A 15,418-nucleotide genomic window follows, 5' to 3' on the forward strand; every position below is an offset into this window, starting at 1 on the left:
GAAATGAAGTTAGTAGTGAAGAAAGGAATCACACTAAGACAGAACAGTGGGTAAGAAAATATAACAACAATAGCCTTGTACTCATTGCAGAGAACAAAAGGGAGCCAGAAAAGGGACAAAGATAGGATGCCACAGAAAAACAAGCTAGAAATCTTAAAGGCAGATTTTGCATGAACTTAAGTGAATTAAAATTATTAACAGAAAGGCCAAAAATACCAAACCAAAAAGGAACAGGCCAGGCTTGCAAGGCCCTTACATTCAACTTGAATGCATTTCTTTGGACAATTTTTGTTTTCTTTTTTTTAAAGACTGCATCCAATCAATTCCAAAATTTCAGTGACGTCAATGAGCAAATTGGAGAACTCAAGGGGGAAACGGGGGCACATGGAGCCCCTGTCATCTTCTGGCTGGCAGAGGCAGAGTTTCAACCGCTTCTAGCTCTTTATAGATCAGAGAACCGGTTGATGGCAGAATTGAGCATATTCCAGCAAAACAATACCCCTCATCTTAGCTCTGCCCATGTCCCAACTGAGTTTAAAATGTTGGCACCCTGAAAGAGAAAGAAAAAAAAAGAAAGAATAAGAATGTTGGAGGGAAATGAGGAAGCAAGGAGAGGATGTAGACTTGAGGAGCAGGTGGTTATAAAATGCCCCGGCCAAAAAAAAAAAAGAACAAAAGGGGACAATGTCCACAGAGAGGGGAAGTTGCAGCAACTCCTTTAAGTGAGGAGAAGGGAACAGTTGAATGCGGGAAGCTTGCTGGGAAGAATGGAGGGATGCAAAACTTTTCAGGAACACTCAATGCAGTCAGCCCACGAAAGCAGTAAGATTGTCAACTCCCTAGATTACACAGGTTTACATTTCACCTATTAGATTTTGCTTGGTCCCCTGGTTTCAGGATACTAGATATTGCTTGGCTACTTTAACAGTGGGCAAAGAACAGCATTGAGGTATCTGTATAGTATTCCTGCACAATTTATAGTCTTCTGACGAAACTTTTGTTGTAATGAAAACCTCTTGTCACTTTTAACTGCATAAGTGCTTAACTTCTTTTGGGTTCTCTCATGTGGAACATTATACTTCCTGGTTTAGAAATAGCTTACCTCTGACACATCAAGTACTGGGGGGGGCAAGGCAAATCGCAGCATTTCTTATAACCAAGAATGTACTTACTATACTACATATTTCTGTTACCACATTTATCAGAAATTCCTTTCACCATGCTCAGCTATTAGAAGGCAGAACATGGGATGCAGACACTGTTCCAGAAGTACTGCAAATACATGTAAAAGTACCCTCAAACTCTGCTTTTCAATCTTTACCACCACCTCAAGTACAAAGTTTCTCAGATTGAAAAGGTTATTATTATATTTTTTTTTAAAAGAGGGCTATCTTAGAGTAGCATAACTAGAAGATGTTTCAAAGGAATCAGAGCTCATGAATTTCAAAGAAACACAAACCTGACAGAATTGTTGGTGAGTCTTAGAAACTCTCAGCTCTTGCATAAACAACTATTAACAAAAAAAAGTTAACTTTCCAGTGTACTGAATTAGTGTAATAGTATTGCACATATCACCTTATATGATTTCTAAGGCTCCTTTTTACATTAAAAAATCACTACTCAGTGTTACGAAGACTGAGTCTCCGAAGAGACATACACTAGCTTTTAAAGAATCAAGAATTACACCCAAATGGTGAATATTGTTGCATTCACTGTCTACTCCATTGACCTTGCTCAACAAGCAATTCTCGTTTGAATAAAAAAACCTTATACTATAAAAACTAGATGAGTCCTACAGAGAGCTAATACAAAAATGGTGAGGTACTATCCTGAGAATGAATACAGGCTATCTATAGTCCGGTTCAATTTCCCCTTCAACTAAATAATGAAAGAGAAAAGGTTAGGGCAAGCCTGAAACCTCACAAACCCTCTTGCAAATCGAAAACAATTCTCTCAAGACCTGCAGTTTTCACAAATTTTTACTCTATTTCAAACAGAGTTATGATGAGGTAATGAAAATACAAGCATTCAATTGACACAGTCACACTTCTACTCCCAACAGTACAAACAGGCACAGCACTGCGTTTGTATGCATGTATGGGTGACTATATATACTTATATATGAAGTATATACATATATGTATTTTACATGTTAAAATACATATAAAAGTAAGACAATCAGCATTCTTTATATCATAATTGTATCATAGCCACAGATGTCATAGCCATAGTCCAGAGACAACCAGCTTCTGGGAAGTCATGGCCATCTTTCTCCCAATCAAGTTGTGTATACTGTTGATCATGAGTATGCACACAATCCTCTATTATCCAGAGTACTCAGAGGCTGAATACTTTAGATAATGACAAAATCCAATCAGCATGGGTACTTTGGGATAACCAGAAATGCAAAGCAAACACATTTAAGCAAAACAGTTAAGCCTATCAGCATTTGTTAGCTCTGGGCATTCAGGTGTCCCCGTGTCCTGCTTCCTCAGGCTTTGGTCAGGCTTATTAAGTCATCTGCCAAAGTAACTAATGTGATGTTATACAGCAGAAGTGACATAAAATACAGGCATATGCAATGTTGCATTTGTGCAGCACTGCCTTAAATTACCCCTGCTGGACTCAAGTTGGCTTTGCATCTCTCTTTTTGCCACAATCGGCTTTGGCTCTTGAGATGGCCAAAAGGCAGGAGCATACTGATTGGAAGAGAGGTAGTGTCCATGCACACGCTGCTTTGGTTTACCTTGGGCCACCCCTGACTAGACACGGAAGAAGAGAGGCCAATTTAACACTTAGCTCACTAGGCAAAATAAACAAATTGGCTGTGTATATTTGTCTCACTCAAAGAGGAAAACAGAATGAAAAAAACTGCTTTCAGTGCAGACACCCACACATGATTAGTTAATATTTAAAGTAAGTATCATCACTTACTCATACGGTCTTTAACAGAACACTGACCTGTAACATGCATCTGGATACAACACCTTCAGGTACCTCAGGAAACTTCTGTCGCAGGTCATGTAAAACCTGAATATCAATTTGCTGGCTTCCTTGGGCCATTCGTATATTGCCTGGTCAGGATTGTTTTTCAACAGGCAGTTTTAGGCCTTAGTAAAGGGAGTACTCATCTCTTCTGTCCCAGCATTTTCTGAAAGAGAAAGGAAAAAATTAGGGCACTGAAAACACGCACTTCTGATATAAAAAACACCAAAAAAATGAAACACAAAAATTCCTCTGCGATTATTAATCTGTATTTTATGTCAGTGTTCTCCCACACCACATCTCTGGCTAACAAATTGCCCTTCAGACACTCAAAACCTTACGAATTGCTCATTTATAGTACATCTCTTGATCAGCTTCCTTTTTTTTTTTTAAATGTTGAACTTATAAAATATATTAGGAATAAGAGACACTTGATTAATCAAAGTATTAAAATTCATGGTTTTAAGATCAGCATTTACTTATTTAAAACATGAATAGAAGCAAAGAAGTTTACACCAAAAAAAGGGAGAAAGTCTTAATTCAGCTTGAGTGTACTTACAGTTACTTTTATCTTCACCATTACTGTTTATTACCAGAAAATTGTGGCTAGAAGCTCAGTGTTTTGTAAATTTCAAAATTTATTAGCAATATCCTACTCTTTTTTACCCAACATACCTCTGAGATTAGGACTACAAGAAAATAACCTTGTAACAATTTATGTTTCTTCAACTAATTGTTTCTTTTTTAAAAGAAATTATGAAGATTATATCACAATCAGCCAATCAACACATTTATACAAAGTATCTGTCCTGAGCTTATGGTATCCACATGTTATTACCAAGAACAGTCTCTAGCAATTAAGTCTGGAAGAACACACTTGTGCATTAAGCAAAGAAATCCTATTTGTTTTTTTTTTTAATGGTCATATTTACTTGTAATATTAGTTTATATGAAGTAGTCAACTCCAACATTGTTTTGGTTTTGGCTGGGGTAGAGTTAATTTTCTTACTAGTAGCTGGCACAGTGCAGTGTTTCGGGTTTCAGATGAGAATAATGCTGACAACACAGGGATGTTTCAGCTGTTACAGAGAAGGACTCTGCACACAGAGCCCAGGACTCTTCTGCTCCTGGCACTGCCCTGCCAGCAAGGAGTCTCGGGGTGCACCAGGAGCTGGGGGGGGGGACACGGCCAGGACAGCTGGCCCAAACTGCTCAGAGGGATGTCCCATGCCATGGGGCATCATGCTGAGCAATAAAACTGGTGGAGCTGCCTGAGCATGTGTGCAGCCACTGCTCGGGGTCCAGTTGGGCATCGGTCACTGGATGCTGAGCAATGGCATTGTGCATCATTTGCTTTGTGTATTATTATCCCTTCCTTTTTTGTCTTAATAAACTGTCCTTAACCCACAAGTTCTATTCCCCAACCCCCCCAATTCTTTAATTCTTTCCCCCATCCCACTGCAGGGGGAGTGAGCAAACACCTGTGTGGTGCTGAGCTGCCTGCTGGGTTAAGCCACAAACATTCGTTTACATCTTAGGTTCACAAATCTTCGAACATTTCTGTCAACGTATTCACTTTTTCCTTCCCTTTTCTGCCTGCTTTTCTTTCTCTTTTTCTCCCCTCGTATCTTGCCTCACACCCAACAGGCACCACTACTCCACCGCTGTCACTTACACACACAGCCTTCACCGAGCACTACACCAGCTCTTTTCCTCTGCAACATGTACGCTGCTACAAGCAACATCTTTAGTCCAGGAGAAGTACTCTAAAAATTAAATTGGTTTGGAGACATTTGAATTGTTGCCTCTTCCTTAACAGACTCTTCTTTCTGTTAAATATCTCACACACGGCTAAAGAAGTAATTTAAGATATGCTCAAATCAAAAGAAAAGAGTTCTCACAAAGCAAAGCCCACACTAAAAAAACAGATTTAGTTTTGGTGTTGATTTTATGCTTTTTTTTTTTGAAGGTAGGTAAAGAATAGGGGATGAACTAATTTTTTTTTTGTAAAAACAATGGATAAAAAATAAACACTGGTTATGTGACAGATTATTAACTTGTTTTGCTCCCTTGAGTACCTTATTTTTGTGCCATAAACGCTGTCTGGATGCACGCCCTTTTGTACAGTGTCTCTTTAAGAATACGGGTACAGATTCTTATCTCTAACGATTTCCCCTGATACTACTTTAGACCAATTATTTCCTCTCATATTTTGTCCTCATTTGGCTTTCACTTTGCTCTTTCTTCACTAGAAATTATTAGGCTAACATTCAACACAGCACAGGTTTCTTCTATGCTTAAGGTGGGTGTATTTTTATTTTTTTTTTTAAATTTTCCTTTACTTTTAGTCAGTGCTTATGAACTCTAAATGTAACAAGGACCTTCTCTTGCTGCAATGCGCTCACTCAGTGTCTATCTTTTGAGACAATTTAATTCTTTTGAGATTTAAAACACCATAAATTCCACACCAGTCTACCCCATATATTCACTGAAACTATCTTCCTCTACAAAAGCAACCAATGAGTCAAACCTGAATACGGGAACTGGCTTTTATTATTTTTCTTGAAGCAGTATTAGTATTTTGAGGTCTTGCTGAGTCCAGTGAAAAAAAAACAAACAGCATTTCCAGTTACGAAGACTAGTAGCTACTGGAAAAAACTGATGCATGCGACTGGAGCCCCAAACATAACAGACACTCCTCACCCCCTCAACATTTGCACCCCCAGTGGAGCTTCCCTCTTCATACCCCTTCCCCCTCTCCATCTCTGCCAAGGATTTCTCCTACCTGTCCAAGTAAGCTCTAACTGATGTGCTAAAGTGCGCAACTGCTGGCTGCAGGAGCTGCCCCCGCAGGCTGTCCCTGAATCCATCAGCCCAAGCTCTTCCCAACAATCCCACTGGCACACTCCCTTTGTGATATGCCTACATGCTTGTTTTCCTGTACCTCTTGTACCTCTAGGCCCTAAAAGTGGACTACTAGCGAGTTAATTGGGGAGCATTCATCCTCGTTTTCTCATTTTCCAGCGCATTAACGCTAACACCGCATTAAGCATAATGTATTGCAATGCCACGGCTTTTCTAAGACTGGAAAGATAGAGACAAAGTGCAAAGAACTGATGATGAAGCAGGAAGCACATGATTTCCAGCAGGGATCACAAGACAGGCATAAAGCCCTTCCAGGATGGAAGGCCTGAATCACTCCATTATAAGACTTCTCCAACTCTTCTGCCTTCTCTGGTCTGAACTGGTAAAGTTACCAGTCAACTGGTCATCGGCCTGCACCAGAACGCTTCCAATAATAGCTGAGCGTGGTGAAACAGCAACGCGTTACCCTTCAACTTTCTGCCAACAATTCAAGAATAGCTCTGGGGAAGAAAAAAACCCATCAAAATATATGTTACTCTGAGGACTGTCTACATGCACTACGCTTGGAAAAAAACCTCATTAGCTAATAAAATAGCTAAGGCTGAAGGTCCTAAGAATATTCCAGGAAACATCTGCTCATTATTTCAGTCCAATAAATCCCATCCTCTATGATACAATCACAATACATATTTAATTAAAAGTACGGGAAAGGACAGGAATTTTCGTTGGAATACTCAGAGATGCTTTGAGAAAACAGACCACAATCCTACCCACAGTTTTTAGTACACAACAATGCGATATTCTACTACTGAAAGCAATACAACTTCAAAAGGCCTTAACACACGATAAGTATCAACCAAGACTGTGAGAACTGGGAACTCAGATTATGCAATTCCTCCCCAGAACACACTTTCTGTTTATCTGACTATGCAAGGTCAGCTTCCCTCCTCTTCATGCACTTCATTAATGGAGACAGAGCAGCACAACTCTTTGAGATCTGGTTCCAATCAGACCTGTGCAATTAAAAAACCTCTGTGGAAACAGACAATATGAAGATGTGGGAAAAGAGTGTGCAAGGTGGTTCTGGGGTTCTTGGTCCTACACAAGTCAACTAGAAGCAGAAGCACACTTTCAACACTACCAGCCACAGAACAACTAGCTCATCTAGGACAGACACACCTGCACTAACCCTGCACAAATTTACTCTGTGTAACCCAAGAGTGCCACCTCACAGCCACAGAGAAACACTTGAGGAGACTGCTACTACACAAGGCACCCTATGGCAGCTGCCACCAGTCCTTAAGACCAACAACTTAAAGGTAGCATGGATATTCCAAACAAGCAGTGCACATACCTCAGACTGAAATTTTGATGCACCTACGAGGCCTCAGAAGCTGTAACACTGGACAAGCAGAAGATCAAAATATTCTGAACTCAAACTATACATTTGAAAAGCAACTGTGTTCACAAGTGAACTGAGGCAGCAAATCTTGGCTTACACAATTAAGGGAATTCATCCTGGGCGGAGAGGAACAGCAGCAAGTATCTAATCTGAAACCAAAACTAGTATTTTTTATTTTTTAAACAGAAAAGAGTTTTGCTGTCTAATGTTATGGAACAAATCTACATATTAAACACAACATTTACATAAGCACTGTTAAAAAAGAAGGCTAAGAATTGCAATGGTTAAAATGAAGTCAGGAAACAGTCTTTTTACACAAGCCCAAGTATCGGAGTTCCCTTTCTCTTCTTCCCCTTCATGCAGCTGGGGAAAAGCCTGGTACGCACAGCTTATAATAGACTGAATCAATGCCTCACTGAGACATTCATGTTATTTCTTCAATGGTTTGGAGTGGTAATCAGCTCTGAGTGGTGACAAAAGCAATACTATTGATACACTTTCTTTAAGGAACTGTTAAGAAAAATACTAATCTGCAGAGAGAAACAAAAAGCAACTGAAGTATTCCATTGTAATCAGCTATAACTGCATTGCAGTGCTTCTCTAATTAAAAGCCAAAGCTGGCAAAATCACAGCAAGTCCAGAACAATGCAGAATTTTGTTCAAAAGAAGGAAATTGATTTAACTTGTTCAATACCAAGTGGCATTTTTTCCATCACTCCTTGACGGAGTAATCCATTAAACTGCAGAAGAAACAGTTAAAGAAACCCTCACACGCATCCTCCTAAAACCTCTTAATTTCCCCCCCCAATTTCTCTAACCTATGTAAAACTAACCCATACCACAATACACTGCATCATTATCTGTAACTTCTATACTTCTCATTCCCTTTGTGAAGTACTAAAAAAAAATTGTGTCTACTATTTATATATAATTTCCATCTTTTGCCTGATGAATCAGATTGGCAAAACAGCATTTTCTGCTGTCTTCAAAAAGATTAATACACACTTTTCCAGCTCTTACCACAAAAACTGCATGGAAAAAAAAAAGTCATGCATCAACTGCTTTCATGAAAAACTTTTTTTTTTTGTTTATCTAGAACCTTTAAAACCAGAAGAACAAATTATTTTGTATTCTAGCTCATTTTTCAGTGTCTGGAGTCTTGATAGAATGCCCAACATCCACTATTTCCACATTTAGTACTCAGAAACAGCATTATGAACATACTTTAACAATTACCTTACATTCCAAAGAAGTGCTGCCTTTAAAGAAAACTTCCTGCACCTTCAAGAGGTGTAAGATGACCGATGGGCACCATTTAATGTTTGCAAAATGCAACTATTTGATGGTAGGATTTGGTATTTGGGAGATGTCTTATTTTATTATTATACTTTTAAGTCCCAGATGCTTACCACCAAGAAGTTGCACGCAGTTAGTGCAGGAAGAGCGAGAATCAACACCTACTCTGTAATTTTACTAAAATTACTACGATTTTTTTGGTATGCACACATCAAATTTGTCAATGTGGTGGAATATGATTATATTTGCTACAGTACAGGAGAAAATAAATGCAATAGCTCCCTCCCACTATCTTCATTTACAGATAAAGATACTCAAAGTTCTGTAGTTAATATATTCACATTCACAAAACGTTTTTTTTTTTCCTTTTCATTTTCAGCAACGACAAGGAACTCATATGGCTTCACTGGCAGTTTAGCGTACAAAAAGTGCACTTGCATCATATGAGCATTAACGCCCTACTCCAATCCTTACCTGAAGGAAAACCTACTGCCTAACAAGTACTTAGAGATTATTAGTAAGCAACACCGTGTATTGACCATCTGAATGGGCCAAAATTTCAAAAGTAAACTGGAAAATCTATTCAAGAAATTATCAGTAGAAACAGCAGAAAGGAATATATATATGGCTTTATATTTCAGCTATATCCAAGTAAATTGCTCATGCTACCCTGTAGCTTTAATCTGATCACATACGATCTGTGTTTTACTGGGTTCTAAAAGATGACTAATTGCTCCGAATCACATTGTATTACTCACACAGCTAAAAATGCTGGAAAAATAAGCATTTTAAAAGCTTATTTTGGGAACCTGGCTGTAAATATTTATTAAGAGGGTGCTATGAATGCAAGAACAAGAGCACACTTCCTTGCATTAAGGATGCAGATTACAGATCCACACGTAGGAGACCACTCTAATGACAGCAAATTCGACGCGCCAAGCTGCAATGTGAGACCAGTAGAGGTTGCTAAAGTGCCTGTTGAGACAGCAGCCAAGGGACTTTGGGCATTTCTTTTCATGGGTCTAGGAGGTGCAGAAAGACAGCAGAAATAGATAAGCAATCGTAAAGACAACAAAGAAAAACAACCCTCTACCTCCAGTTCCTTCAGTAGGACCAGCAAGCCCCCCAATTCTCCCAAACTATTCACCTACCCAATGGCTACCTCAAAAAAGGAAAGCCAGCTTCTTCCCTGTGCACCACCTCCACGCCTTCTTGAGCAGTACCTTCCCCCACATACTTCGTTTGCTTTTTTCCTGTTATCTCAACTGAACATCTATCCAAGCACCAGGTCAATAACAAATATAAAAAAACAGTCTGTTAACTCTGCATTTTAGCCAGACCCCAATTCTGATGCATCACTCCAAGTTGCTAGTTCAATTGCAGACCAACTGGAGCCCACTTTTCATCAAGGACTTCCTTACACCAAATGGCAGGAATCAAAGTAGGGCAGATATAGATATTGCTATCATTTCTTTCAGCTTTCTTTCAGGAAAATAGAGAGGTCTCTGGTCTATGCTTAGAACTGGTAATCACATCATAAACTTAGGAATCTCTACCCACAAAACACCCCTAAATGGGATCTCATTCCCCTGGCAGTAATGAACAGCGTAAGTTAATTACCAGTGTACAATTGTTATGCATTAGTACTTTCCCCATGAATTACATTTTTGTATCCTCATTGCCTGAAAAAAAAATCAGGTAAGTGCCACAACTTAAGTGCTTGCAACTTGCCTCCCCAGCCTCTTACATGACGACTTCCACACTTATTTTTCCTTTCTTTTCTTTCTCATCTCGTCCTGCAAGTCCTTGTCAAATGGAAGACTAGAAATTCCTGCCACGTGTGCCAAGAAAATGGGAAAAGAGAAAAAAAGAAATCGGGGGAAATCACTGCTTGTAAGGACACCTTACATTAAAGACAGCCTCCTAGCTCCAGGGAGGACTACGTTAGTTTTATAGTTAAAACAACAACATGCATTGGGTGTGGGGGCATTAGCAAGCCAATTCCAAGAAGAGTAGGACCAAAACTGCATGAATCTTTGAGAGATTGCAGTATAAAATACATCTACAAATTTAACAAGAAATAATGAAGTAATCTTTTCCCCCCATGTAACCCCAATACACTTTTTCTGAATGGTGATGTGGAGTCAAAAGGCAGGCTGCCCGGACATGCATTTTCTTTTCTTAAAATTGAGAGAAATTGGGTAATGGAGAAAATTTTGAAACAAGAAAATTCCACCATAGACTCCCATATTTTGTCTGCAGAAGGGATTATGTGGAACAACAGAATATAAGAGCTTACACTAACATCACTTCAAATACATATATTTAAAGAAAGAGCCCTGTGGGAAAGGATATGGGAGTTCCGACTGACAAGAAGTTGAACATGAGCCAGCAGTGGGCCCTGGCAGCCAAAAGGGTCACCCCTGTCCTGGGGCACACCAGACACGGCACTGCTAGCTGGCTGAGGGAAGGAAGTGCTGCGTGTGGTTTTGGGCACCACAATGTAAGACGGATACAAAGCTGTTAGCAAGTGTCCAAAGGATGGGTTCCAAGATGGTGAAGGGCCTAGAGGGCAAGACGTATGAGGAGCAGCTGAGGTCCCTTGGTTTGCTCAGCCCAGAGCAGAGCCGGCTGAGGGGAGGCCTCATGGCGGCCTGCAGCTCCCTCACGAGGGGAGCGGAGGGGCAGGCGCTGAGCTCTGCTCTCTGGGGACAGCGACAGGACCCGAGGGAACGGCATGGAGCTGGGACAGGGGAGGGTCAGGCTGGGTGTTAGGGAAAGGTTCTGCACCCAGAGGGTGGTCGGGCACTGGGACAGGCTCCTCAGGGCAGTGGTCGTGGCACCGAGCCTGACAGAGTTCAAGAAGCATTAGGACAATGCTCTCAGACATGGTGTTTGGTTTTTGGGTGGTCCTGTGTGGAGCCAGGAGTTGAGTCAATGATCCTGGTGGGTCCCTTCCAGCTCAGGATATCCTACAATTCTGTGAATTTCATTTTCATAAATACATTATTCAGCCTTTCTGTGGTTATTTAAGTCATTTCAACAGTCTTTATAGCATCTCTACTTGAAACAGCTTGCATTTTGGATAGGAAAATTATTCTATCTTCCACTCATTACCATTCACCTCCTAATCAAAGACAAAAAATCAGCTTATCACAATTACAGTTTCAGGTCCTATCCCCAACCTACTAAGCAGTGACACTTCTATTCAGTTATTTACTGAATGTCTACTCTGCACTATTCTCAAGCCAAACAAGGAGTACGATACAGAATACGAAACTGATTCAGCCACGTGGTCATAAAACTTAAAAATTGAAAAATCAGAGTTACAAACACAGCATGGCTAAGAGTTCACCTCCACGTGCAGTACTGGATTTAACAGTACAGCAGGCATGTATCAAATAATGATGAGTATGATCAGAGGAAGACGGAGAACTCTGCAACAGTTCAAAGAGAATCTGTTCCTTTGGAAAAAACTATTTAAAGTGACCACAGTTGGAAGAGAAGCACAAGTTGGTATTTTTCCCCCCAAAAATCATTATTAATACCCACTCCCAGAAATAAATATTTAACACATTTCATAATGTCTTTTTAACTCCTATTCTGAATAACAATCTGCTATAATAAGTCCTGCTGCAAGAATTTATATGTGAACATATAAAATACTTAGAGGTTTAATCTGTCAGGTATTTCCTTGGAAACTATGAGCACTTGGTATAATTACCAATTATTTTTCAAGGAAAATTAGTTAGTTGGGGTTGTACTTATGTTAGTCAAATAAAAATTACTTTTTAAAAAAAATGAATTCTTTTAATTTTTGCCATGTCGGCCTCGGTACTATGCACATTAAGGGTTTCTATTAATGGATTTTACAACAACTTTATAAACATATTTTTGAGGGTGGATGCCTATACAGCTAATTGAAAACGAGGGCACTTTACTGAGGGTCATTCTGTGTATTCTAACAAAGTACAGCTAACTTTTTTCATAGCTCAGCAATATTAATAAACCTTACCCACAAGCACCTTAGAAATGAGGTTTCTCAGATAAATACAACTAATTCCTCAGGACTACAGCTTCATTTCAGAAAAATCTTTCACAACAGTTATCAAGTTTGCTTTAACCTATTGTTACAGGTGACAGGTTGAAAACTGATCTGTATTTTCCATGCAATATATTAAACAAAAATCTGGATCTGAAAATTCTGAAATTTGTAAAATAAAAAAAGTTTCTATTTTTTTTTTACTGTAGACATAGATGTGAAGAAAGAAAAGCATCTCAAAGAGGGCTGAGAAGGTATTTAAAATTCTTTCTGCAATTACTCTCAAGGATATACCCATCGATTTAAGAGCAGTACTTTGCATTTGCTGTTCTCTCTGCTCTGTTCTTCCAAAACCATTAGAAGCTTTGCACTGCAACAAATACTGAACACCATATGTATCTTAAATAAAGTACTTAACGGAAAGTCGCATAAGTTTACCTCGGTGAAACATTTTCTCTACCTCAGAAGAAACCACGTGCTTTGCCTATGCCTTGCAGCACGTGTAACATGGCAAATGTAGGCTGTCATATGGAAGTGAAGTAGACAAGGTAAGAATTGCATTACATAACCCCAAACAGTGTATTTTTGTGAATTAACAACTCTAAATGCTGCCTGCATTAAGATTTCAAATCTTAGCATCCTTCAAGTCAGTTCTACACAGCTAATCAATTATCTTCACCTCTGATCAAATTTATTCCCCTTTTTATGCATCCATATATTTGCATCCATTCCTTAGCTTCCCTATGCACAAAAAAATCTTTCATTGATTCAGGAGAAGTTCAAGCAGCAAGTACTAACCTCTATATCCTTAACTGTGGTTTTTATCGGGTTTCTTTTACAGATTAACAGTATGAGAAAGCTACAAAGTGTATTCCACATTTTTTTCCTTCACAGAGTTTTCTGTATGACCAGAGCACAGCTTTCATAAAGAAAATCCTATACAAATTCACAGGATTCTACTGTCACGTGCAGGTATCAATATTTTGAAGACTACCTATTATTCCTAGCAATGTGATTTAAAAGGAGAAAAGAAAAGATGAAAGAATACCACTGTGTGCAAAAACGGAGAATCAGAGAAAGAAGCAGGAAAACACACCTACATGATTTATTTTTGTTTCAGATAGTCTGAAAACAATGACAGCCTACACACAAGCAATATTTGGTTAATTAAGCATGTTTTCCTCTCCAACTCACTTCACTAGATTTCCTTTAAAATCCTAGTTTTTGATTGATGCTTCAGAAATGAAAAATTCAAAAGCTTCCTAAAATGAAGTAATGATTTTAAACAACAAGTTTAAAATGGAATTAGACGCTATAGTCTCTTACAGATTCTCTGGTCCCAGTGCACACTAATGTAACAACATAAGAAATATTCCCATGAGCCAGACAGTCATTTTAGCCCAGTGCTGTCTCCCAACAGTGGCAACAAAAAGCAGGAAAAAGCCTGAGCCTTTTTGCTACATTGCTCTCATATCCAACAAGTATACACAACTGTTCGATTAAGGAAATTAGAGAACAAACCCCTGTCTATTCCCTTTACAGACCTGTTGACCAGTATTTCCTCCCTCAGACACATGGACCATAGCAGGACCATAGCACCCAGTACTCAAGAGGTTCACCAGGGCTTTACGCAAGAGAAAGACAACATTGCTCAAGTCCTTACTGATGATGCCCAACACCTCTGTAGGCTTTTCTGGCTGCTGCTGAACACTGAGTCGATCATGATTACAGGATCTCTGTCCCAAACTGTAATGCCAGTTCTGAACATAGTGCCTGTAAGCATCACCAGACCTGCTGCATACCACAGAACTACATGCTGCAACTTTAATCCCCCATCGCTGCTACTCCTTCCCACTTACAATTTTTTTTTTTTTTTTACACCTCAAGGTCAGAAAAAAGTGTTAAGTTTGTGGTGCAAAGCCTGTTGCACATGCTGTTTATGATCACAGTAATGAGTAGGGTAACAAGCATGGAAGCGGTGTTTGGTTTACTTTTATCCTCTTGCTTTCATAAATTTTAAATCATTACACACAGAACACTTCTAAAAGGCACTGGCTCCAGAGCAGTGTGTAAGATTTTTAGTTTTTATACCTGACCTCATTCCAAATCACATCAATGTTTTCCTTGAACAAGTTGCCCCCTAAAATGATGCAGATATTTGGGGAAGTTGCCAGTAATCTACTGCCAACAGCAGCTACAAAGTGGACGCGAATGGCAAGTTCATTCAACAGCTTCAGGAACCTCTACAATAGTTGACTGTGGGCCAAATGGGCCTACCCTGCAGCTCAAGTGCACAGAAGCACATCTCAAAATCTCTTGGCTCCAAACACACTCAATATCATGAAACCACACTCCCATTATAGCCGGAACTGCGCAGATTTCAGACTGCTGGCTCCACCACCGAAAACTGCAGCCTGGCATGACTGGCTGCTTCGGAGCTGTCAGCCTCAACCCTAGAGTCACCAGTCCCATCATGATTTCTTACCAGGTAAGATTCAGCTTACACTTGCTAAGGCCACGCAATCTTTTCTTTAAAACTCTTTTGCTACATGAAGCAGCCATCTGATAAAGCAAGAATCCGACTTCTAGGACATCGTATCTCTAGACATTTCCCAATACTTTTTGTAGCAATTTCCCAGTTTAAAAACTCAAGACCAAACCCAAACTAGTTTTCAAACCTTTAACAAGGGACAGAGGCACGTGATTAATATCAGAGGAGTCACCAAGGGACATCACCATGTGGAAGGAAGGACAAAGATGCGTGATGCTTTTTGCTTTTAAAAGCTACCTGGAATATCTTAGGCTCTCTCAATGTAAAGAAAACCCTC

General features: G+C 39.5%; 1 protein-coding gene across 8 annotated transcripts in view; it reads right to left on the minus strand.

The window, feature by feature from the left end:
• The window catches only part of TAB2 (TGF-beta activated kinase 1 (MAP3K7) binding protein 2), a 68,349-nt gene that overhangs the window by 21,518 nt on the left and 31,413 nt on the right, over positions 1 to 15,418 (minus strand). For 6 of the 8 annotated variants that reach the window (XM_035538762.2, XM_035538766.2, XM_035538763.2 and 3 more), the window contains one exon: positions 2,962 to 3,151. In XM_035538762.2, the coding sequence (XP_035394655.1) occupies positions 2,962 to 3,063 (102 nt within the window). In that variant the 5' untranslated portion in view covers positions 3,064 to 3,151. Of the gene's footprint in view, positions 1 to 256; positions 551 to 2,961; positions 3,152 to 4,660; positions 4,720 to 15,418 lie in introns of those variants that run through there. The other 2 variants (XM_035538764.2, XM_035538770.2) reach the window with 2 other exon arrangements.

The sequence above is a fragment of the Cygnus atratus genome, chromosome 3, assembly GCF_013377495.2.
Source record: "Cygnus atratus isolate AKBS03 ecotype Queensland, Australia chromosome 3, CAtr_DNAZoo_HiC_assembly, whole genome shotgun sequence".
In the NCBI taxonomy this organism is placed as follows: domain Eukaryota; kingdom Metazoa; phylum Chordata; class Aves; order Anseriformes; family Anatidae; genus Cygnus; species Cygnus atratus.